This window comes from Callionymus lyra, chromosome 6, assembly GCF_982586985.1.
Source record: "Callionymus lyra chromosome 6, fCalLyr1.hap1.1, whole genome shotgun sequence".
Taxonomy (NCBI): domain Eukaryota; kingdom Metazoa; phylum Chordata; class Actinopteri; order Syngnathiformes; family Callionymidae; genus Callionymus; species Callionymus lyra.
Genome location: NC_141823.1, coordinates 30,337,526 through 30,362,930, shown reverse-complemented (window position 1 = coordinate 30,362,930; position 25,405 = coordinate 30,337,526). Strand labels below are relative to the sequence as shown.

Sequence of the window (25,405 nt, the reverse complement as noted above, 5' to 3'; positions counted from 1 at the left end):
GCTCACCTGGTTGGTCTGATGATGGTTCTGGCTTTAATTAGTACAGCCTGTATTAGTCTTGTCCTGCTTCTTTACAGGCTATGCTAGTTTATGCCAGGATCAGCGATGCAGGAAACTCTCATCCTTTAAGTTAAGTTGCATAGTATTGAGAATCACAAACAAATACACGTCAATTTCTCACACGTAAGTGAAATGTTGCTGCTTTATTCTTTACAGTTCCTGTTTTTTTAACTAAAAAAAGAGTGATTAGTGCAAAGGAAGAACCAGATTTTGTCATGATTAATTGAATTATTATTACAATTATTTCAAGAGAACAGATTGACCCTGGATTAGGTCACGTGGTTCAAGGTTCTCTAAATAAACATTTGTTGCCAATAAAAGAAGGAAAAACTATGTTCCCAGGCGAGTCAAACATTTTTAAAAGGCCATGCATTAGTTTAACAGTCTGTCAGACTGTTTTTACTTTTCATTTTTATCTTCTCGGAGAAGAGTTTAATCATCACCAACTTGACAAATGTGTGGATGTCAGTATTAGAAGTAAAGAATGACTTGAAAGACATTGACTCATCATATATTTTATTATTTAAACCTGTCATTGAAACTGTAAATCAAAAGTTAAAGTCTGTGATTGGAAAACAATAAAAACAAAGCATAACATAATGACTGAAAACCCTTATAAAAAACGTTTAATCTTGTGCCAAAGCATGTTTGAAGGTTCTTATCAAAAAATGTAAAGAACACATTCTTATAATTTAAAAAATAATACATGTTTGTTTAAATCTGACGCTGTTGACCAATTATTATGTCACTGACTCTCTCTGTGTATTAATGTGTTTTTTTTCTGTAAAAATGATTTTAATTCATATTAATTTTTTTTTGTAGATGGTTTTTGTAGAAACCTAATAAATATACATATTTTTCTCATTTAATAATATTTCAAAAAGACACAAAAGTGAAGGAAGTTACACAGGTGGAATCATTCAGCTAGATTGAAGGGATTCGAGAGTGCTGGAAATCCTGGACTGGATTCTGGACTGTGGAAGTCGGAGTTCGAGGGGCGGCGACGTTATTGACACATTTGCAAACATCCATACAAATTCCCTAAACATGAGTTTTTGTTCTGTACAGTCAAATGAGCCAGCAGAGACTATGGAAATACTAGATTATATAAGAGCATTTAATCATTAAATCCGTAATACTGATCTCTATTTATACGTACGGCAAACAACAGAGAGATGTTGTGTGTCATTCAAGAAAATCTTTCCTCAAACACATTTGTCCTACATCTCAAATGTTTTTCTTATTCTCTATCAAATGAGGTTTTAATGGTGACAGCGGTTCTTCTCTCCTTCATATATATCGACCTGTCTCCTCTTAAACCAAAGTCGTGGTTTTGAACGTGACCTTCAGTTCTGACCTGCTGATGGATGCACCTGGTCCTGTGTCTGCAGCCGAGCCCATGTTTGGTACTGTTCCACTTCTGTCTAAAGCATGAGTGTGTGTGTGGTGTGTGTTTGTTTCTCTACATGTCTCAACTTACACCACACTTACTTAGTATCATGGCAACACAGGTGGTTGTAGGTTCAAGTCCAGTTTGCAGTAACTTTAATCTGAAGACAAACTCAACAAAAATTCTCCCCCATCAATCTAAATGTCAAGATGAGTTGAGGACTGAATATAAGTGAAGATTTTTACCGTTTTTCTGACATTTGTACATCTCACCCTCCACTAGAGGGCTCTCACCAGAGGTCAGCGTTATTACTGGACAGCATGGCTGGTTGGAATGTCAGCAGTGACACGTGGGAACAAGGAAACCTCACGAAGGCTGTGGTTAACGGTACAGAACCATTCGATCCATTAGGCGGACACACAGTCTGGCAGGTAAACATCGACTACTCACACAACAGTTATGTGTAGAAGACACTTGTCAAACCTCATGACCCAACACAATATATGTGCGATCAAACGTGTGTTGAGTTGCTTATATCGCATGTTAGATTAAAAATTATTATACACTATACGTATACGCCATACTTAAATGAACACTAAAAGATAATCAAAATATATAAAAGTATAAATTACTCGCTTCATCTAAGAGCTTAAACGTTTGAAAACACATTCACAATAAACATTCCACTCAGACTGATTCACTGTCTCAAGACAAGCTTTGAACAGAATTCAAGACATGACCGATTATTTAAATCGTCTGTTTGTCTGCCCTTTCACACCTTGGGTCGTGGATCAAAAGAACGAAGCGGGACACATCCGTGAGGGGGGGGGGGGGGGGCTAGGAGACAGAAACCCCCGCCCAAGAACATTTGAATGATTAGAAAAGGAAACAAATTAGGAAGAGTCTCCACAGGGGATCGTGGCACAGCAAGCTTGAAGGAACCAATATGGCGATAGGGGGAGGACCTCTCGGCCTGGAAATTTGCCTTAAATATAGCGATGTTTCTACAGTTCGAGACCTTTTCTCCCGGGGCTATTGACCTGTAAAGTCGCCAGGAGAAAGTGCACCCGATTGATCGTAAAGCTTTTATTTTGTTTGACTTGAAGCGGCGAATAAACGAACCGTGACACTCTGCATTGACCATTTCTCTCCACAAAGCGAAGTATAAGAACCAGGAAGTGACAGCGTGTTGGAGCGACAGGAACGGACTCCGGTTTTGACCATTTTAAATAACCGGTGTCATGTCTTTAATTCTGTTCCAAGCTTGTCTTGAGACAGGGAATCAGTCTGAGTGGAATGTTGATTGTGAATGTTTATTCAAACGTTTAAGCTCTTAGATGAAGGGAAATTTATACTTTATATTTTGATTATCTTTTAGCTTTAATTTAACTATGGCGTATACGTATAGTGTATAATCATTTTTAATCTAACATGCGTGACGTCAGTTTTTTAGAACTCAATATCTATTAATTTGTTCCAAGAATTCCATGAAGATTGTGCTAAAATCTTTGTGTACCTTAAAGTTATTTCCATTTACTCTCACCAGGTCATCATCATCGTCTTCCTCACGGGCTCGCTGTCACTCGTCACGGTCGTGGGCAACATCTTGGTGATGGTGTCCTTCAAGATCAACAAGGCTCTGAAGACGGTGAACAACTATTACCTGCTGAGCCTGGCCTTCGCCGACCTGACCATCGGAACTCTGTCCATGAACCTGTACACCACCTACATCATCATGGACCAGTGGGCTCTGGGCCCGGTGGTCTGCGACCTCTGGCTCGCCATCGACTACGTGGCCAGTAACGCCTCAGTCATGAACCTGCTGGTCATCAGTTTCGACAGGTAACGGTTGTTCCTGAGGGCTCTAGTAAACTCCACATACTGCTGGTAAAATGGTAATATTTCATTCTTGATCAATCAAGGCCGAACTAAGTTTGGAACTGTGTGAAGAGTCTCTCACTGACGTGGCTAGAAATAGACGTTTAGAACTCCCTTATAAGGTTATGTTTTGGTCAGCCTATATCTGCCTGTCCGTTACCAAAATAACTTGAATTCTTAACCTCTTTAAATGCATTTTTCAGGAAGTGCTGTTGAAGTGTGTTAATGGGACAATCAACAGATTCAACTTTGGTGCTGATCTGTAATTTCAAATGGATTTAGAATGATTTTAAAGTTTGTGTCATTCACTGGTATGACCTATAACTGCTGCTGCCCATGAGCCCAGCTCTGTTCAGACATTTCTCATGAATCCACAGACATTTCTGATCACAATAAACAATAAAACTTGACTGGAGAAAACACAGAACACAATCAAGTCACTAAAATAATTAAACCATGTGTATGTAGTAAGGATTTGTGGTATCGGTATAAACAACTAATCACTGTCAAGACTGTTGATTTAGATGTGTTTTTATGAAGACAGATTGGCAGACGAGCAGTGTAAACTATCCAAGTTCATGTTTTAGCTAATTCTGAATCTTTGCACACTATCAAGTTCAGCCGGCACAGCAAGGGAACAAGATCCTGTTCACTCAGTTGGACATCAACCATTGATTTTAATCCTCAGTGTGTTCATGACCATCGCACCAACATCACTGAGGTGTTTGATTCTATTCTCAGGTATTTCTCTGTGACCAGACCTCTCACCTACCGGGCTAAACGTACCACCAAGCGAGCAATGACCATGATCAGTCTGGCCTGGTCCATTTCATTCATTCTCTGGGCTCCGGCCATTCTTTTCTGGCAGTACATTGTGGGTAAACGGACGGTCCAACCCAACGAGTGCTACATCCAGTTCCTGTCGGAACCCATCATCACCTTTTGCACCGCCATCGCCGCCTTCTACCTGCCCGTCACAATAATGGCCTTCCTGTTCTGGAAGATCTTCCAGGAGACGGAGAAGAGGGTTAAAGAGGTGCAAGGCCTCAAGGCGTCAGGGTCGAGTAATAAAGCGGGTAAGAATCAAAGCAGTGGAAAAGCTGGAGAAGAGGGGGCGACCAATAGCCAGAGAGGTATTTCAGCCATGACCAGGCAGATGAGCTCCCAAAGCTGCAGCAGCTCTGAACTGAACCAGACTCTGGAGAGGAACAAGGAGAACCCTGGAGGACCAGGAGACAGAGGGAGATGTGCCGCTCTCTGCTGCCACTTGCTACCGGGACGTCAAGACTTCAGGTCCATGAGCACCACGACCACTGTGGTGGAGGCGGAGCAGAGCAGCTGTGACAGTCTGAACAACAATGAAGGAGGAGAGGGGGAGGCGGACTCCGCTGCTCCAGGTGAGATACAGACTTGGAGCCTTAGTATGCTATAGAAGAACCTGGAGGACCATTTCCTGATAGTTTTTCCTAATCATTTTAACTATGAAACCTCTTGGATGCTTTTATTGAAAGTATTGTCATGTCATGTCCAGCTCTTACATTCGTGCTGCCGTTATGTTGTCCCTTAGGGTAGGACCAACTGTATAGTATAGTATCATATATCATGCAAATAGTTCAGAAAAGTTACGTACTTTGCATGACTGACTACCCTTTTTTTCTTTATTATTGTTCTCATATGTGAAGTGACTGATGATTTTATACTATAATGACTCTCATAGCGTCTCGTTTCTGTTCACCTAGACAGTAAAAAGTCCTCGAGAGGGAAGGAGAAGCAAGCGTCCCCCTCCAGCAAGAGTCAGTCCTCCTCGTGTCCCGCCGACTCGCCTGCCGCCATCACCATGAAAGACGCAGCCATGGCCAAACGCTTCGCCTCAAAAGCCAAGACGGAGATTAACAAGCGCAAGAATGAGAAAAAGGCGAACGATAGGAAAGCGGCGCGGACACTCAGCGCTATCCTGTTCGCCTTCATTACCACCTGGCTACCGTACAATATCATGGTCCTGGTCAACACCTTCTGCCAGGACTGTATCCCCGAAACTCTGTGGGCGCTGGGCTACTGGCTCTGCTACGTCAACAGCACGGTCAACCCCATGTGCTACGCTCTCTGCAACAAGACCTTCAGAACCACCTTCAGAGACATTTTGATGTGTCAGTGGAACCAGAAGAAGAACAAGCCAGGTTTCCATCAGAGGAACGCGACAGGTTACCGGAAGAAAGCGCAGGTGTAGTGTAGACCAAATGGCTGTTTTGATCTGAAGGAACACGGTCAATATTTGATCATCTTACACTGATGATTGGCCCCTATAAGGGGGTGAAGAAGAGACCAACTTCAATGACTTTGTCTGTCGCCTCAGCATCTGTGTTGACCCAACAATGTTCAGATTTTTTGGTCCACATTGTTAATGATCTCTCTGGGGGTCAGAGGTTTCCAGCAGTGTCCCTCTCATACGTTCTCACTTTTTATTTGACCCATGCATGCTACTATCATTGCACTTTCATCCAGAAAGGTAAGACTTGCTAGTTAGTGTGTTTTTGTCAGTTTTGTTTCAGTATCACTTGCAGCTGTTCTGTATTAAAGGTATATTTAGATAAAATGGGTCGCACTCTATTTTTTATAAACTGAAATTATATTAAATACTGCCTTGATGAAAATCTTTTTGTGTTTTGTGATCTCACAACCAAGACACCATCATCGTCGCTGCAAGTATGGCAGAGGTTTGGAAAGAGATTCAAGTCAACACACAAAAACAACGACATGTAGGAAACACTGAGACACATAAGACGGAGACATACACACAGAGACAGACCTGCACACTATCACTTGAAACAAAGTTTCTGTTTCAGAGTCGTCACCTCATAGAGATAATTGCCACACACTGACGATGCAGCTCGCACACAAGCCCATGCCGCAACCACACAAACCAACAGCAGACAGTAGAAGAAAAATGAAGTCAACAGAAAAAAAGCTCTTAAATCTGCTATGGACGGAAAAAATGATTTTAGGAACTAAAATGACTCAAATTAAACAGAGCCTGACTTGTAACAAATGTATATAGTTGGAATACTTTTCTTGCAGAGTGGGGTTGCAGTAGCCACAGCCAGAGACGGACACGTAGCTGCCTTTCATTCGAAATTGAAACTTTTTTTTCTCTTTTACTTTTACATACATATTTTTGAAAAAAACGTTTTATTTGATATCCAATGTTTTAAAGAAATAACGTGTTTCTATTGTTCTTCTAAAATTGTATATATTACTGTACATCATATTGTATCATTTTGAGACTGACATTTAAATGTCTAATAAACTATTGTTTGATCAACACAATTTCCCTTCTTTTTCTAATCAAATGTCACAATTCTTCCGCCGCAATATGGCACATGTAGTACCACGTTATCATTTAGTGATTCATAAAGAAATCCAACTCCACACCTTAACATAACGTACTTGTACTTGCCATAACTCTAAAAACAAATTTAAATTACCATCCAATAGCCCTCTGTTTTTTTTCTTGCATCGAGAAACACTAACTCATTGTGAGGACAATGAAATGTATAAGCTTCCAAAAGGTGACAATAAAGCTGACAAGAAACTGTTGTAAATCGTAATGATCCATTTTTATACCAATATATACATAGTATTATATTAATGGACTGTAAACTGTAAACTATTAAATGTGTCTATATGGTCTTGAAACCAGAATTGTTGAACAAAAATGTGTTAAATAGCTGTGAGTCAAACCAATAACATCGATAATTATAACAACTATCAAGAATCTACTAATAATTAAAAAAAATGGGATTTTGTTCCACTTGCCATAATCCTTCTGCAGTTTCAAAGACGTCCACTAGAGGGCTCTCTAAAAATAAACCCATCCCTCGCTGTGCATTGTGGGTAATCAGTGCCAGAGTAATCCCGCATCATCAGTCAGCATGTGATTAGCCGAAGTGGCTCAGTGAAATTCTCATCCTCCCATCTCACTCTTCTCCTCAACATTCTTGTGTTAACGGCCCAGTGGTTGGTCTCCTCCAGACCAGTTTGCCTCCCAGTAAGAGCAGCTCTGAGCATGCGTGACTCCAGTCAGCAGATGGAGGGAGGAGGGGCAGCCGTGGAGAAAGGGAGGAGGAGGAGGGGAGAGTCTTTCCTGTCTCAGCATCAGCATCACAGCTACGCTAGCTCTCGTCACCGGAAAACAACGAGGAGGAAGCAAAGCCTGCGATGTGAAGAACAGAAATACCCTGATCCTCATTTACAGTCCAGGACTCCTCTGTTGTTGTTTTTTTAATCCGCCAGAGGAATCAGATCAGACATGACCTGAGCGGAGGAGGCAGGCTGTGGCACCCTGCATCGACATGGGAAACCAGGAGGCGAAGCAGAAGAAATCTGGAAATGGAAGCTACCCTTCTCTGGATGAAGGATGGAGAGAAGGAGGGGAGAGCACAAGGAAGGGAGGAAAGAAAGTCCATGGTAAGCATGGAGGGAGAGGAGCCGGGGGAGGCGGGCATCATGGCAACGGAACAGGCAAGAAGAAAAACAAACAAGAATCCAAGTCCTCCGTCTTCTCCATCAGGAAGAGGAAAGGGAACCTGAAGGGGAAAGGAGATGCATCGGTGTCCGGCTCCAGGGAAGACGTCCTGGTCTCTCTCCATGATGAACTGAGCACCAGAACACCGGACCTCTCTGCCGACGAGCTCGGACTCTCGGACACAGAAGTTGCTTTCCCTGAGAAGAGACCCAAACCAGACAAGTCGGGAGGCAAGGACCAGAAGCAGGAGAGGAAAGTGTCCACGGCAGCGACGTCTCCCACCGACGAGGGAGTACACAAGGTGACCAGCTCCGGGTCCGACACCGACATCTACAGCTTCCACTCTGCTGCAGACCACGAAGATCTGCTTGCTGACATCCAGCTCGCCATCAAACTTCAGCACCAGCAGCACCATGGGGTGACCCAGAGAGGGGGCGACAGGGAAGGGAGGAAGCAGAGCAATGGTGGGGTCAAGATAAGTCCTCCAGAGCTGCTTGAGCTGACCCCGGAGTTAGAGCTGGGATCTGATGCCCTGTCATTCCTAGAGACTGTGACTTCGGTAGCCCAAGGAACCTACAGGACCTCTGATCAAAGGGGGCTGTGGAACCATCAGGAGACGCCAGCGAGGGACAAACAAGAGAGGGATGAGGAGCAGCACCTGGAACTGGATGGGAAGAATATGGGGAAATCTTACTTTTTTACAGCGGAGAGCACAAAAGACCACCATGCTTGGGCACAGCAGCCCCCTCTCACTGACATCTCCATGGAAACCACAAGGGGGGCGACAGTCAGCCCAGTCGCCATGACTACTGACAGCTTCTCGCCTCTCACACGTGGCAGTGCCGGGGAGAGTGAAGGAAGTGTTGGACCCCGACAAGGGGACCTCAGTCCTGCTCCTGAGGATGCCCATAAGAGTCTGGAACTATCCGGTGGGCTCAGTTCGGCCACCATGTCTGATGAAAGGGAAGGTCTTTTAAACGCAGGCACCAGCGCAGAGTCCCTGGAGGACTGCCTTAGTGCGGCATCTGAACCCGAGCACACTGTGGCAGACACTTTATCCAGGGAGCAGAGCAGGAGGAGCAGTGCTTGTGTCCCACTTCTGGTCCCGCAGGAGAGTCCCACCCTGGCCAAACATCTTCTCAGAGCCACCCATGCCTCCTCGGCGTCAGCGGTGAAACCGTATCCACCTATCTTCCCCTCCTACATCAAGACCACCACGAGACAGCTCAGCTCACCGGGACAGTCCCCGTCCCTTTCCCCCTCCCACAGCCCGATGTCACCGCGCCGAACCCACCACACCTTCCACAGGTACATCACTTCCCAGGTGTCTGGACATGGCAGTTATAAGTAGCGAGTGCTCATAAACTCACTGGAATAATAGTCTTTTAGTAAGAGAATAGAATATTTTTGAGTAGAATCCAGGCCAAATGCAAGGATATCAAAACAAGACGGAGACAATTGGATTTCTTAGACCCATCATGTTACTGATCACCCAGCCGTAGGCGAGATAAGATAATGACATCGATGTGTTTCAAGCAGGAATCATCAACCGTGGTTATGGTCCAAGGCATGTGAACAGGGGCCTGAAATGTGATATTGTACGTCAAATTACTCAAAAAGGTTCCAGCTAGTGTGAAGTTTGAGAACAAAGTTCAGTTGTTTCTTTATTTTAAAAAGTTTCCTTGAGAAGATACTGTGAAGGACCAGATGATACACAGTCTACTTATAATGCACTCACACATGTTTCTGCCGTCAGGATGATCCCGGACAGTCACCAGCAGCAGCGCAGGAAGCGCTCCAGAAGTCTGGCCCGACCACTCAGTCTCTCGGCCGACTGGACGGAAGAGGTGGAGAGGAGGATGAGCAGGAGGGACGAGGACGGAGGCGGTTCTGTGGACTCTGGAGAATATCTGGTGGGCTACAGAGGAGGGGGGAGTCAACCCCTCTGTGCCACCAGGCGCTCCTCCTGTGGCCAGATGTCCACCTGTGGATTCCAGGACGTTTTCACAGGTGTGTGCTTCTTACAGTTCTTATTTGTAGTTAGCACTGGTCGCTGCAATCTTCTCGTTCCAACTGCAGGCATTGCCATGATTGTTTTAGGTATATCTTGGAGGGGATTCAGTAAAAAGGGATTCTGGAACAATCCAAAAAAAAATGCACTGAAAGTAACTAAAATCTACAGATGAAAGGAAACTTCTAAAGAGAAGGATTGAATAAAGACTGTACTTTTCTGATTCAGAATGATGAATGAGTGAAACTCTATCGTGGAAAGGGGTCCCTCAGACCCAAACACCATACAAGCATTTCAGGGTCTGTAACTGGATGTTGGAACTATGCCTGAATACTTATCTTTAACTTATCTTACATTGTCCACAAAGATTATTTTTGCTGAATGCTAAAGAAATACGTGAATTTTGAGTATAATATAGAATCATTTTATACTAAATAATTACACATCTTTGCACTTTACATGTGTGTTAGAATCAATGGTTTTATTTTATTACCAAACAGAGACAGAGACATAAAACTTGAGTTCTGTGTCCTGTGTTAGGGGACAAAAGAAAGAACAAGTAATCTACCATGATGCATTTCTCTTCCAGAAATGTCATGGTGAGGCACTAAAGGTTTCTGTGCCTCTGTAGTGCAACAAACAAAAGATTAAAGTTGAACGGGAATATAGTTTTACCGCTATAACCCAGGTGTTTAGAACTTACTTGTCTAAGGGCGGTTCATCCACCATGTCTGAAAGTAAAATGCAAATCCTCCAGATTGTGGTCACCAGTGAAGGCAAGTAGGGTTAATGAAACAGTTGTCCATCTAGATATCGACCTGTTAAATTTAGCATGCTTATGCTAAATGCTAATTCATTATAGGTAATGAATAAATGTTTTTATTCTCATCTTCTTTATATTTTATATTGAGGTAGGCAAAAAGAGTATATGTAATAAATATTGTGTTCATTGAAGTAGAAAAGTATGAATAAGAGAAACAATAAGAACTGTTCTTCTGTCTCTTCTATCTGGTCTGATCAGCTTGATTCAATTAAAAACTGTGTCAGCACAGATGGAAATGGTTTGATTTGGTTTATAAAATGTGTTTGACTGTTTAAAATAACACAGTCTTTCTTAAACAGATGTCAAAGACAAGATGAGTTTTAAACAAATAGCACCAGCAAATATACAAATATTATCAAACTTCTCTCACAACTAACTGTTAACACATCTTCTGCCAACATGTGTTGTCAGATGAGCAGATGATTAAATGAGTGTGTGTGTGTTTAGGTGTGCGAGTGTGTGTACAGTGTGTGTGTGAGACAGATTATCTGTATAACTCCTGTAATACCTCTGGGTAATGCTCATAGAGATGTGAGCTCCGCAGAGGTGAAGCAGATTACAGTAATAGTTCTTGTCTGCAGGTCGGACTCTGCTGGAGAAGCTCTTCCAGCAGCAGCAGCAGCAGCAGCAGCCGGAGGAGTCAGAGGAGTCGGAGGAGGCCGAGAGACTCTGCTCCAGGATCCTGGCCATGGGACTCCTGCTGCCTTTCACCGACTGCTTCAGAGAGCAGCTGGGAGGCAGCACGGCTCAGATCGCCTCGTCTGCAGCAGCCACGAAGTTTGATGTAGGTATATTAGTGTGTGCACAGATCAATATGGACATTAAGTACCGCTAAAAAAAACAACAAGTGGAATAGTAACAGAGCAGATATGATTAATATGACAAATACTTTGAGGTGGATTCTGTCTCCTCAGCACGACCAGTTGTACACGTGGGCCACTGTGAACCAGCCGCCTCTGTCGATGGAGAGTTTGGAGGGGAAATTATCGGGTCCACTGAAGGACGCGTGGCCTCTGATCAAGCCAGGAGGAGACAGCAAGACTAGTCTCAGTGCCACAGAGGCTGGTGAGTCGCTCTGAAATGTTTACTGCGTAGAACCAAAACTCTGCAGCTTGTAAGACATTTTGCTCTACATTCTTCACGTGTACATCTGGATTCAGAAGTTTTTGCTTCAGAAAATCTTGACTGCAATATTAAGCTATGTGAAATACATAGAAATATTGTTGAAATGTTTCAGAATATAACGTCTATTATAAAGTAAATATAGTAACCCCAAAATTTTTAAAACATTTTTTGTCACTTCTCCATGCTGCTTCGACATGTTTAGAGGACAATCAAGGTGAGTGACAGTCACTGATGTGGAACATTTTCAGTTGACTTCAGCGAAAAGAGCTGCAAACGCTCGCAAACTGTCTGAGTCTTTTAACCGGAGAGACATCCACATTTGCCACAACGTGCTCGACAATCATCTGCTCTCATGTCGGCCTCCGAGGGGATTCTCCTCTTTTGTCTTTCAAGGACCTTTTGATTTTGGTCAATGGACTGAGCTCTGATACAGAGATTAAATAGTTACAGATATCCAAATCAGACATGTTTTTTTTCCACCCTTTTTTTTAATACATTTGAGTTGGTTAATTTCATATCTCTTCCAACACCTGAAGAATACATGAATAAAATAAACAAAGCATCATATCAATGACATTGTTGGGTAATAAATTGATCACTTAGAGTAAATCATATATTATGCAATAATTAATAGAGTCGAAAGATTTTTTTTTTTTTAACTGCTCTATTAAATGACAAATATTAACTGATTTTTTTAATATACATTTTGAATTTATGACTTTATTTTCTTGACTGTCACGTTTTCCCATCATAACTGAGCTCTGGTGGTCATGTGACCTCTTTCAGCTGATGATATCAGTTGAAGCTGAGATGGAAAACTGTGCTATTGTTATTTTATCCACATGATAGTTGACAGGGAACCACAGGCTCTAAAAGCCCTTCAGCCATCGACGGCTATAAATTTCGATATGAATGGACAAGTGATAATGTGTCAATCAATATGTCCTCCATTTACGATTCTTATCTCTGCAGGTTTGAAGGAGCGACAAGAGAGTCAGGAATATCAGGTACTTACTTTTCCAAGTGTCGAAATGATATGGATCTTAAGTCACTTCCAAATCAGATAAATGAAGGTTAAATTAATTAATAGAAGGGCTGTTGATGTTTCTGTTTTTTTTTCAACTTCCTAAACACTTAAATCATAGAACATGTTTAAAATGGCTAAACTTGCAAGTGTTTACTTTTCTTATTTGTTTGGAATTATTTTTGCTAATCTGCCAAAAACATCCATTGCCTCATCTTGACATGTGTCTTCATCTGGACATAAAAAACTGGAACAAACGTGAAAATGTTTATTTCCATTTAATGTTTTGAGAATCATAGTTGCATGGTTTCTTTTTTCCCCACATTGTTCTGTTAGGCTTTGAACATTCATATTAATCAGTAGTATACATTCAGATATGTTTTTTTTAGTTTGAAATAGTATAACAATAATATTAATAATCATAAAAAAAATATATATATCGTATTGTTAGTTAAGTTAATGCTGTTATTATTATTATTGTTATTGTTATTGTTGGTTATTGTTATTGTTATTGTTATTATTATTATTACTATTATTATTATTATTCTTATTATTATTATTATTCTTATTATTATTATTATTATTATTATTACTATATATGTCAGCAATAGAGATACATAAGATCTCAAACATTTACATAGATTTTATGTTAAAAAAAAAGAATAATAATTGTGCAACATGCTCCGTAACAGTTGTGGGGGGAACAGGCACGGGAGATGAATAATGTTCTTTCCTGTCATACAGGAGGAGTTTATATTGACAACAAAGCTGAAGGAGAAACATGTCAACGTCATCCAACAACTGGAGCAGACGATTGAGGACCTCAGGACTAAGATCGCAGAGCTGGAGCGACAGCCCCCTCTGCTGGACAAAGACACTACCAGCAGCGCGGACAAGGAGGTTGGACCTGACGAGGGTCTCCTGAGGGAGCTGTGTGACGCTCACCTGCAGACGGAGGCTCTATCCTTGGGCTGTCTAGAGGCCAAGTCAGTGCAGACCTCGCCTTTGGACGAGAACTTTAGATTCAAAGTGCCTAGCAGTGATGCAAGTGTGGGGGGTACAGCACTACAGACTGGGTCTGCTCAGGAAGGTTTTCACTGCAACTGCCAGCAGCTGTCTCAGCCCACGCCTGGACCTCCTCCTCCACCACCTCCTCCTTCATTACCTGGAGGTTCAGTACCAGCTCCACCACCACCTCCACCTCCTGTCCCAGGTGATGTTGCTTCACCACCACCTCCACCTCCTCTACCTGGTGGTCTTGCTCCTCCTCCACCTCCTCTACCTGGTGGTCTTGCACCTCCACCACCTCCACCTCCTCTCCCCGGTGGTCTTGCACCTCCACCACCTCCACCTCCTCTACCTGGTGGTCTAGCACCTCCTCCACCTCCACCTCCACCTCCACCTCCTCTTCCTGGGGGTCTTGCACCACCTCCACCTCCTCTACCCGGTGGTCTAGCACCTCCACCACCACCACCTCCTCTCCCTGGTGGTCTTGCACCTCCACCACCTCCACCTCCTCTCCCTGGTGGTCTAGCACCTCCACCACCTCCACCTCCACCTCCAGGTGGTCTTGCTCCTCCTCCTCCTCCCTTCTGTATTCCACCAGCTCTTCCCGGAGCTCTGGGCTCGCTTCCTCCTCCTCTACCCCTTGGATTGTATTCGTTGAGTCTGACCCAGGAAAAGCCGCCAAGGAAGGCGGTGGTGGAGCCGCCTAGACCCATGAAGCCACTCTACTGGACCCGAATCCAACTGAATCCAAAAAAGTAAGCACATTTTTTATTCAGTTTTCACACACTCTATTACTAATTACTACTAATTATTATTATTATTATTATTATTATAATAATAATAATAATTATTATTATTTATATTATTATATAATATAAATATTATTATAATTATTACTAATTATTAATAAAACTTTATTGATCCCTCAGGATCAATAAAGTTTTACCTTACCTTACACTTTGTTGCTCTTTGGGTCCAAATGTGGAACTTGAAGCAACAATGTTATTTTTGGACAATATTATTCTTTTTTGGTGGTGATGGTTTAATGTCCCAGTCATAACTAATATAATGATCTAGGTATTCTTTTATTATATTTTGTGTTTTTATTTTCACGACTACATATCTTTGTCTGGACCACCCGCCCTGGAAATTCTATGAGTGTCATGTGACCACCAAAACTGCTTTACAGCCATCTATTAGAAACAGTGTTTTAATAAGAAGTACTGAGAGGATTTATGAAGATATTAACCATAAACTGAGACTATTATTAAGAATATTTCTCTCATTTTGTTTACAAATACATACACTGTATGCTGTGTGTAACAACTGCGCTACAGAACAGCTACAACATTGTCATTATGAACAATATTTTGTTTCTTTCTTATTGCTGTGTCAATCGATTAAGTTTCTTCAATGCATTTAAAATAAAACAAAGCATCAGCACAAGCTAGTGATGGGTTGATGAGGCCTCACTAGCGGTTCATGCTGTATCATGATGCAGTGTCTTACTTTTAAAAAGCTAGATGGCACTCTCAGTTGAAAATGATGTGAGGTTTAATTGAGTTAGTCAATTTGAGCTAAATATTCTTAAACCAGAGCAAGAGTGCCATCTAGTGGTCCTTCAAAATTAAGACTGTATCATGATACAGCTGATGCTTTGTCTTATCAACCCATCACTAGCACCAGCTATCTTCAGACAATCGGATTTCTTTATTACAAAAACATTTATCCTCCTCAGACATAAAGCATTTTCCACCGAATCATTTTTCGTGTGACTCAGTTGTTATTGTTTATACAGCAGATCAACTTTAAATCTTGTATTTCCTTTATAAAACTATAACACAAGTGACACTTGAATCTTAATAACTCCACGTAGCTGTACAGGAATAACACTCCTACGGTCTGTCATCAGTTTTTCTGTTATCAGACACAACAGGAACGGTACACTGCTTCACTGAGGTGTTTTTGTAAGAGAAAATGCACTAGCATGAATGTGTCTTAACTTTTTACATCTCCTTACAAATTAAACATCAGTTTTTTGGTATTTAACATGAAGCTATTAAATAGTATATTTTCAAAAATGTGTCTTTCAGAGAGGCGTCTTCTTCATTGGTGTGGGAAAACATAGATGAGCCGGATGTGGACTTCCAGGAGTTTGTAGAGTTGTTTTCTAAAACTGCAGTGAAGGAGAAGAAGCAGCCGCTCTCCGACACCATCACCAAGTCTAAAGCAAAACAGGTCGGTGAAGTAACTTCCTTTTCACTTAATGAAGCAAAAAAAACGGGGGCCAAATCCAGGACGTCCCCAGTCAATTAATGTGGTCCAAAAACTCTGGTTTACCTCAGAGGACCCACTGTCTTGACGGGCTGTTTTTAAGAGATGTAGAAATGAAACGACTGATGATGAAAGGTGAACCAGAGGAAAAGAAGTGACTCCGAAAATGATTAACGCCTACAAAACACTGAATTACCTTCATGCATCTCACTGTACTGTTTATTTACTGGTAGATATCATAGTGGTCTTTGATCTTTTGGGTCTTTCATTCGGACGCTTTTATTCAATGAAAGTTACAATGGATCAGCATGTGGTAGCAAATACTCCCCCAATGCCCTACAATGGTTTAAACCAATGATTCTCTGCCTGCTGTTGCCTCACATTGAGAAAACCATCTGTTGCTATATTTGGCGTATTCATGCCCAGTCAATGTTAATCAAGTCTAAACTAATGTTCCAGCATGTTCCTGGACCAATCTCACTTGTGGTATAATCATATTCAGGTGCGAACAACAAGGAATGATACTATGAATGAATCTAAATTATAACAGATAGGGTTTGGCCAGTTTAACTAAAGACACCTTTCTTCCCTGTCAGTCCATATATAAACATATTGATCTGAACCTGTCCTACCTGGTTTCTTTCTCAACCAGACTCATGTTGTGAAACAATCTATCAATGATCGTAAACATCGAGACTCAGATCCTGGAAGCCCTCGTCTATTTATTCTTCCTGGTTGTCATCAATTTAAAAGCTGTATTGATCCAGGGATGTGTTTTAAGTAAAGCTTCGTTTGAAACCCGTCGATATCCCACCGCTCAATGTTTGAATGTGGGGGTTGGTTTTAATCCTTTTTCCGCCTTCTTCTTCGATAGGTTGTTAAACTGTTAAACAACAAGCGCTCTCAAGCTGTAGGAATCCTCATGTCCTCCCTGCACCTCGATATGAAAGACATCCATCAAGGTGAGTCACAGAAAGCTGTCATCTTCTGGAGTTAGAAAATAATACTCCAGCACGCTTCACTTTGTTTTCACCCTTCCATCCCCTCTACTGAGGATATTAATTCAATGAGAAACGTGTTGAATATTGTCGGTCTAACTGTCTCACTCTTCTATCACAGCTGTCTTGAACATGGACAACACCGTTGTGGACTTGGAAACTCTTCAAGCTCTCTATGAAAATGTGAGCTCCATGTACATTCATATAAGGGATTAGTGGCACTACTTATCTATTTAACGTCATTTCTGGAGTTAATGTCTTCGTACAATCATCTCTTGATGATCAACAGAGAGCACAGCAGGAGGAGCTGGACAAGATTGAAAAGCACTTCAAGTCCACAAAAGACAAGGAAAAACCTCTGGATAAACCTGAGCAGTAAGAGAGCGTCGAGTTAATATGTTCTGACAAGCGTCGGCACAGCCTGACAGATCCCGACCTGACTTGGCCTCTAATGTATCACAGGTTTCTCTACCAGCTTTCTCTGATCCCCAACTTCTCAGGCAGAGTCTTTTGCATCCTGTTCCAGTCCAGCTTCTCTGAGTGTATGTCTTCTATCACGAGAAAACTAGACACGCTTCAGAAAGTGTGCAAGGTGAGGAGGAAAACACACACACACACTCACTGCTGAATGTATTCTCTGACTGCTTTCTTGCATCATGAGATAGTGTTGTCTCAATTAGTACCAGACTAAAAGCTCATATCTGACCAAAGCTTCCTCCACACACATTAAAACAAAATCATGGTTATTTATTTATATTTTATACATCTATATTTGTATTTCAGTGAGAAGGTTTGCCAGGTTATTAGTAAAAAAAAGTTAAAGCTAAAAGTTAGCAAGTGTTGTGTAGCTCCCTTTAGTTGGAATCCAACCATAAGTACCTTATCAGTGAACCTGAACGCTCTCTGTATATTGTCCTTGGACCACAAACTCGTCACACAATCCAAAAACATCCTTCAGCCAGATTCGCACAGGATGGACCAAAGGGCGATTTGTAATAATTGCGGAGAATGTCGGAGATTTAATCCTGTGCGAATGCACCATGTCCGTGATTTGTAACGTAATAATTAAGCCACAAATTACTTACTTTATTTCACCAAACACAGATGTCAAGTGATAATACTAGTCCAGTGCAAATCTGCATGCCGGTGTTTATTATTGTAATCGCGCAATTTTCCATCTTGCCATGTATATGCTACCTTTCTCTTTCAGATTGCTAGATCTGTATCTATAGGTTCTAGGCGGTGGAAATTTGGTCTTGACAGCAGAAATTGGGACGGTGGACAAGATCGGACCCGGTCTTCATGTTATCTTTCAGGCTGTCCCGTTATTTACTTTTGAGATAGTCCATTCAGTCCTTCATTTTGGTCCAGTCGCCAAATTATTTTACGGTGGGTCACCGGTGACAAGCGTAAATCCCCTCCCGGACCATATGGTGGTGCACCATCTGTCGAACATTCGTTGGTATCGTGCCTCGCCCCATACAGATATTACATTTAGGGCCTGTCTTGAGTGCAGGGCCTTCTTTTGTAGTGTTTACATTTCGGAGCGCGAGGTACAACTTGTCTTTGCATGAAGTAGAAGCGGACATGACACATATTTTGCAGACGTCAGTTATCCCGTGCGAATGTACTTAAAATAACACAGAGATGGGTAAATTTACAAATCACCAAAGGTCCACAGGTAAAAGTAATCCTTTGCTAATCTTTTTTCATCAATGCCTCTTAAATAAAAATGCTCTATGAGTAAGAGCATGTTTGAGGGATTTTAGGTTTCCTGTGATGAAAAGGCAGCACTTCCAGAGTGTCCATTGGAGCGTCACCACTCCTCTGACCCCAAAAAACAAAGTGCACATAAATAAATGAATGAATCTCTGTATATACACATATTACAAGGACACCATTTTGTGTAACAACAAAGTCACATCTCTTTCTTAGCATTATGTTTGTCTTCGATGCGGACATTCAGATGGACCTCCTGCAAACCTTTTATAATACGGGAAACTATCCTTTACCATCATTTGAATCCTATACTAGTATTTTCCTTTTTCACTTCATGGTTTCCATTTTTGTAGTTTGTGTATTTAGGGGAATACATTTAAATAATATACTAACAACATTAATGGCGATTCTTTTTTCAGATGCTACAGGAGTGTGAAAAAGTGAAGAAGGTTCTTGGTTTAGTTCTGGCTTTTGGAAACTTTATGAACGGTGGGAATCGAACTCGGGGTCAAGCTGACGGCTTCAGTCTGGACATCCTGCCCAAATTAAAGGACGTCAAGAGCAGCGTGAGTAAAAAGATTGACTTTAAATTCATTTAATATGGAGATGTTTTTTCAAGATTTAATTATGGTTTGGAAAGTTATTGGGATATAAAGCCTGAGTGGAGAGAATGGCCTATTGGACACTGTTGACTTCCTGATGAAATTGTTAACCCACTACTAGCAGCAGAAGATGTAGGGTAGATGAAGTTGACTAGTGATGTCACCATTTTATTTTTCTTCTATTTGACTTGCAGGACAGCACGAAGAGTCTTCTATCATACATTGTTTCTTACTACCTCCGACACTTTGATGAGGTGAGATTCTCTCGCTGCACTTCTAGGCACAGTTGTTATAATGTTTCTCATGAATTGTGCGACTTCCATCTCCAGGATGCTGGCAGGGAGACGTCCATATTTCCTCTTCCTGAACCTCATGACTTGTTCCAGGCTTCACAGATGAAATTTGAGGATTTTCAAAAAGACGTATGCAGACTCAGAAAGGACCTACGGGGTAAGATACACTCACTTTCTCCTCTCAGCTGTGGCTTAGCTGCCGCTCAAAACAGTAATGGAAAGAAAAAAAGAATCAAGCTGAACTCCTAAAATGTAATCCTGCCATCCAGATATAACTGCCAACTGCTCACGTTTTCACAAGTATTTTTATATAATGAAAATCTTATTATGAAAGTGTGTGGTTAAACATATTTCAGTTTTTATAGTATCATTAGATGTTTTGAGTTGGGTTTTTGATCCAATGTTAATCCAGCATATAAATAATGTAAAGTCAACTGTACCGTCAAACAGCTGTGATAGAGTAATGATGAATGGAAAGTTAAACATTTAGCTCAAAAAGGTGTTTTTTTTATTCCTTACTGTTACCCAAGCTTCAATGGCAAACAACCATTTCCTTTCTTAATGCAATAACTAGTTAATTAGAGACATAATTGTGAGTAGGTGTGAACGTATTTCTCTCTCCTTTTGTCTGACAACATAAATACTGTAATTATATCAATCATACTCAGTCATTATTTAATGAGTGAGTCGACAAGTGGATGAAAACCCACCAGATGCCCTATATAGAATTGAGTCATGACTATATGACTGTTTATGTAATCGAAACTAATAATGCACCAGCTGGTCTCATTCTGTGAATATTCTGCATTTTCAGCCTGCACATCAGAAGTGGAGAAGGTTTGTAAAGTGTCTGATGAGGAGAACCTGCAGCCTTTCAAAGACAAAATGGAGGAGTTTCTATCACAAGGTAACGGAGATTACAGAATGACTCTATATGCAGACATGTAATCTAGCTTCAGAACACATTCTTGTAGCAAGGTCATGCTATTGTGTCTCCTGAGTGACCTTATTTCCATGGACACACTCGGCATGTTTAACATCCTAATCTCATATAGAGCTGGAATGTATGAAGAAAACAAAACGCATCCTTTTAGTCACTCACTTTGTCTTCACTTATGCCAGGGTACTGTCAAGTAACTTCCGAAATGATATCAGAGAAATTGGTAAAACACAAAGTAATGTACTCTGTCAGACCTCTTATATTTTTGTGTTGACATTTGCATGAATGTTGTTATATAAAACTGTTGTTTTGTTCTTCCACAGCTAAACATGAGTTGGAGACACTGGAGACACAACTGGGCAGCACACGTAAATTGTAAGCGCAAAACCGCCTTTTTTGTAAACTGCGTGTTTCCTAAAGCAATTTAAAACAAATATTGAAAAACAGGCACTAAAGATTTTGTATTTGTACATGAAAATCTGACGTGTCAACACATGAACATGTAATTTGTTTTCAAAACAAAGTTACTCTAAGCTTGCTGCTAAATACTGCTAAAGACCAGAATGACTTATCAAGATATGACAAAACTGTTGATCTCCCCCTCAGATTCCTAGACCTCACCCTGTTCTTCTCAGTAAAACCCAAAGGCGGGGAGAAGGAGGTCTCCCCGAACACCCTCTTCTCTTCCTGGTATGAGTTTTCATCGGACTTCAAGGACCAGTGGAAGAGGGAGAACAAGTGTATTATAAAGGAGAGGTACGATTCGCTCTATCTACCTTTAAACTTTATCTACTTGTATCATTTAAATAGCTTTCTTCTCATTTTATTTGCAGGTTAAAGGCAGCAGAAGAGTGTTTCCGTCAGGCCAAAGAGAAGGCATCGTACAGTGTGAAACCCAAACATGCTTCAGGCATCGTAAGAAAGAGTTTTTTTTATATTTACTTATGGATATGCATTTAAATACTCTGGTTTCTCTCTTGACATATTGTCACTATTTTTAGCTGTAGCAGTGGTCCCACTATTCTATTGTCAGCAAAGAGAAAAAATGAACTCCCACTGTGGTGTGAGTGTAGAAACACATTTGGTTTTAACATCTCACTAAACGGCCACATTCTTTGTGGTTACAGTTGGAAAAGGCATGTACTCATGGTATGAAAAAACAAACTTTTTTTGTAACTGATATCCTATGAAAAGAAACTTTTCCCCAAGATCTGGTTGTAGTTTTTGAGGTGGTACTATGTGTTAAAAGTAACCCTGTAAAAGACAGAAAACTGGAATAACAAGCATACATCAACAGAATCCCCTCCAGTCAGTGAGATCCAGTGAGATCGTAGAGAGAGTTCAGGAGCAGCCCACGCAACCTGTGCAGGGAGAAGAGTAGGAACCAAAGTTTAGGAATTCACTGCAGTCTCTCTTTTCCCTGACTGTCCAGTTGTTAGCAGTAGTTTTACTCCATATGTAATTCCAGGTGTGATAGTAGAAGTAGTCATAGTAGTTGAGCTGTGAAACATAAAGTGCAGTTAAGACTGACCCAAAAAGAGACTTAAAAAAAAGAATAAAAAAAAAATCTAGTTTTGAAATCTCTTAATGTATTTCAAAGGTTTCTCCTTATTTAAGCCACAAGGACACTGACACAAAGTCAACTTATCTGGTAACTAGGAGATCAGTAAAACGCTTAGCACGTTTACAGCAACTTAAGCTACTTATACACAATAACCATGGGCAACAAGTAATCATAAATAAATCATGCGGCTTTGACGAGCATTTTCTTTAATGAATTCATAACTGTAGAACATTGTAGTTTTGTTTAAGGACTTGGAATCGACAGTGTGCTCTTTGCCAGAAATACAGTCTTAAGAAGTGTTTGTGTTGCAAATGAGTTGTTGTTGTACAATCTGGTTTTGTTTAACTCTCACTGCAATCTCCAGAAGATTTGTTTTCTCTTAATATTCCTGTTAATAAATGTTACAGTTGAGACAATGAGATTAATACCTGGAGCAATGAATGGCAGGTTCCAACAAAGTAATGATTGGTTCACTCTACTTGTGCATGTATGGAATGTGACCTCTTGATTGGCTCGTTCTTCAAGCAGCCTGTGAATAGTGAACTAAATATATAATAATATATATATCCTATATATTCTACCCTAATTATCTCAATTAAGTGAGGTCCACTTAATTTTCAAAATAAAGGATCACATGTATCAAACCAGTTGAACGCAACATTGAGATTATCTCACAGACACACTGACTACAGTCTTTAGGAAAAAGCATTAACACTTGGTGTTTAATTACATTCCTAGGTTGAATAATACAGGTTATATCAGAGACTGGGGGCAATACCTTGGAGAGTAACATTTCAGTGAGCGATATAAACTTGTTTTACGACGGTGCATCTTGCATATCTTGAATTTTCACTTGTCCCAGAAATATATTGGATCCTAAATATAGTAGTATATTATAGAGTATATCTCAGGTTTAAAAAGGTTAAAGGTTAAATGCTGATTTCTGAGCTCTGAAGTAACTTCTGTGATCTGTTCTTTTCACAGAAAGCGAAGCTTGGCATGAAGATTTGAGCAGCTGCTTCACACAAGACTCGTGGGGAAGAAATTATGTCTGAAAAAAAAAGAGCTGGACATAACAATGTATTTATTTTCAATCAGTTTTGTCTGGATTTCTGCCTTATTTTACTTAACAACTGATGTCAACATTAATGTAAAACACCATCACGGTGTACAATGTTTCATTCATCTGTGGCACCTTCACTACTGACTGTGTTGCAGGGAAGTGTGTATGAGATCACCTTCCGCCAAAAAAAAAAATGTTGTGTACGAAAGTTTACTTTGTATTTTGCCTCTTACTAAACACACATCTGCCTTTATTGTTTACTCTCATCTCATTTGCTGTTTTATACATTTTAAAAGGGAAATGTTTGCATTTCACACTTTATCACACACACCACATAAACATAGCATATACATTTGAGCTGCTCACTGTAGGTGAACGTATGTTATGAGATTTCAATTCAGTCACAGGAAATTCATGTGGTCAGTCACAATCTGACTCATCTCTGTTTTCACTTTGGCAAGGTTTAAAATACAGATACAATAAAGTCAAATACAGAGGAGTGTCAACACTAAAATAGTTTCTGCTTGGTAATTTCACCAAAGTTACTTTTTAGCTTTGGCAGATTCTCCTCTCATCTCAGGCACCATTGTAGTATCAATGTGTACTTTCACTTCACTGACTCAACTATCAAACCTGATTCAATATATGCAGAAAAATGATATACTCACTTATAGAACATTTCAACATCATGTTTATCAAGAGCCTTTTAACCTTTACGAGAAATCCTGTTCATAGAACTTGATAATATACATGTAATAACAGTGTGATTTCAACTCAGCTCCTACACAATGAAACTATAGATGTGGTGTTTGATATTACTAGTGGTTTATCCATTAAAGTGAACAGGTTTGCTGTTACCCGCCCCTCACTCTGAATAACTTGAAGATTCTCTTGTTGATCTCATTCATGTCTACTTGGAATGTGGGAACCCAAGAATGTGAGATGTACATTTCAATTTCAATTTTTTTTTTCTTGCTGGTTGTAATGTTTGTTAATATGGGTCACTATTTATGTTGATAGGTGGACTTCGATGACGTATGTAATACACTCTTTAAATGATAATAATGGTCATTGCTTATGTGTCAAAATATGATGAGAAGCTTTCCCAGCAAAAGAGTTGTGCTAAATTCCTTTTTTCAAATATATTTTGTGGAGATATTGCAACTATTTTGAAAGTAAATGCAACCAGGTTTCAGCCATACTTGCAGCACTTACTGTCTATACACCATAACACACAAGTATTTTCATTGTCTGTGAAAGAGGAGCTGTGTGTGTATAGATCACCAGAATGTACAGAAACAAATTGTAAAATATGGTAAAGTCTAATGAGACAACTTTTGTGTTTCGAAGACTTGTGTGCATGTAGGAAATGGAAAAGGTGCATGGGGACTGGAAGTCGTGTAATTTATCTAAAATAAAGATAATTCAATCAGTATAATTTGTTTTTCTCTTGTTATTTCTTGTGTCATTAATAATTAAGTGGCTATGCTCAGGATTTAACATTTCTTTCTCTTAAAATCAGTATAGTCAAGCCACTCCAAAATAAGAAAAGGGTTAGAAACATCACTACAAAAAACATCTAACATCGCCAGTAACATAAAACTACAAATACATTTGTTTGGATTTTGTCTGAGAAGAGCAGAGAGAAAGGCGAGCGAGGGGAAGCAACGTAGCGTCTTTAATGTTATTCTGGTTAAATTAGATTCCTGTCAATGACTGTGTCCGGCTGCTTGATGTTGAGTCAAATAGAGTCTCTATGTAGCATTGATGGAAGGACAGCATAAATTCAGGTCTTCCACCTGAGTTTCTTTTACTTATTTAAGGTATTCTTTTAGTTTTGGAGTCAAACGCATCTTTATCGTCTTTAAAGAGTTCAGTTGTGTTTTTTATTTTGCTTGGTAAAGAGTTCCACATGTTTCTGTGTTTTACTTTAAAATATACTGTTAAAGCCATGTTATGTAGTTAAAGCAGCTGCCTTGTATTACTTTGAAAGATGTCGGCCCATAGTTCTACACCACATAACAGGAGTGGAAGAACCAACAAGCAATTACATTTTCTCAATGCTCTTCCAAGAAAAACGTATACTTGTTCATAATAAATATATTACCTCC

General features: G+C 40.5%; 2 protein-coding genes across 2 annotated transcripts; both read left to right on the top strand.

Moving 5' to 3' along the window:
• The first annotated feature begins 1,818 nt into the window (after positions 1 to 1,818).
• On the top strand, positions 1,819 to 5,649 carry chrm3b (cholinergic receptor, muscarinic 3b). Its single transcript, XM_087792712.1, has 4 exons — positions 1,819 to 1,881; positions 2,997 to 3,292; positions 4,070 to 4,725; positions 5,068 to 5,649. Exons 2-4 carry the CDS (start codon positions 3,063 to 3,065, stop codon positions 5,553 to 5,555), a joined length of 1,374 nt encoding a protein of 457 aa, XP_087648838.1. The 5' UTR covers positions 1,819 to 1,881; positions 2,997 to 3,062; the 3' UTR covers positions 5,556 to 5,649.
• Positions 5,650 to 7,453: 1,804 nt separating this feature from the next.
• fmn2b (formin 2b) lies at positions 7,454 to 24,732 on the top strand. The gene is made up of 19 exons (XM_087792711.1): positions 7,454 to 9,158; positions 9,607 to 9,860; positions 11,266 to 11,468; positions 11,599 to 11,749; positions 12,782 to 12,816; positions 13,578 to 14,596; positions 15,935 to 16,079; positions 16,990 to 17,077; positions 17,235 to 17,296; positions 17,403 to 17,488; positions 17,576 to 17,705; positions 19,252 to 19,398; positions 19,629 to 19,688; positions 19,764 to 19,884; positions 20,542 to 20,634; positions 20,991 to 21,042; positions 21,274 to 21,423; positions 21,501 to 21,582; positions 23,216 to 24,732. The coding sequence occupies exons 1-19, from the start codon at positions 7,678 to 7,680 to the stop codon at positions 23,240 to 23,242; spliced, it is 4,386 nt and encodes a 1,461-aa protein (XP_087648837.1). The 5' UTR covers positions 7,454 to 7,677; the 3' UTR covers positions 23,243 to 24,732.
• Positions 24,733 to 25,405: the final 673 nt, after the last annotated feature.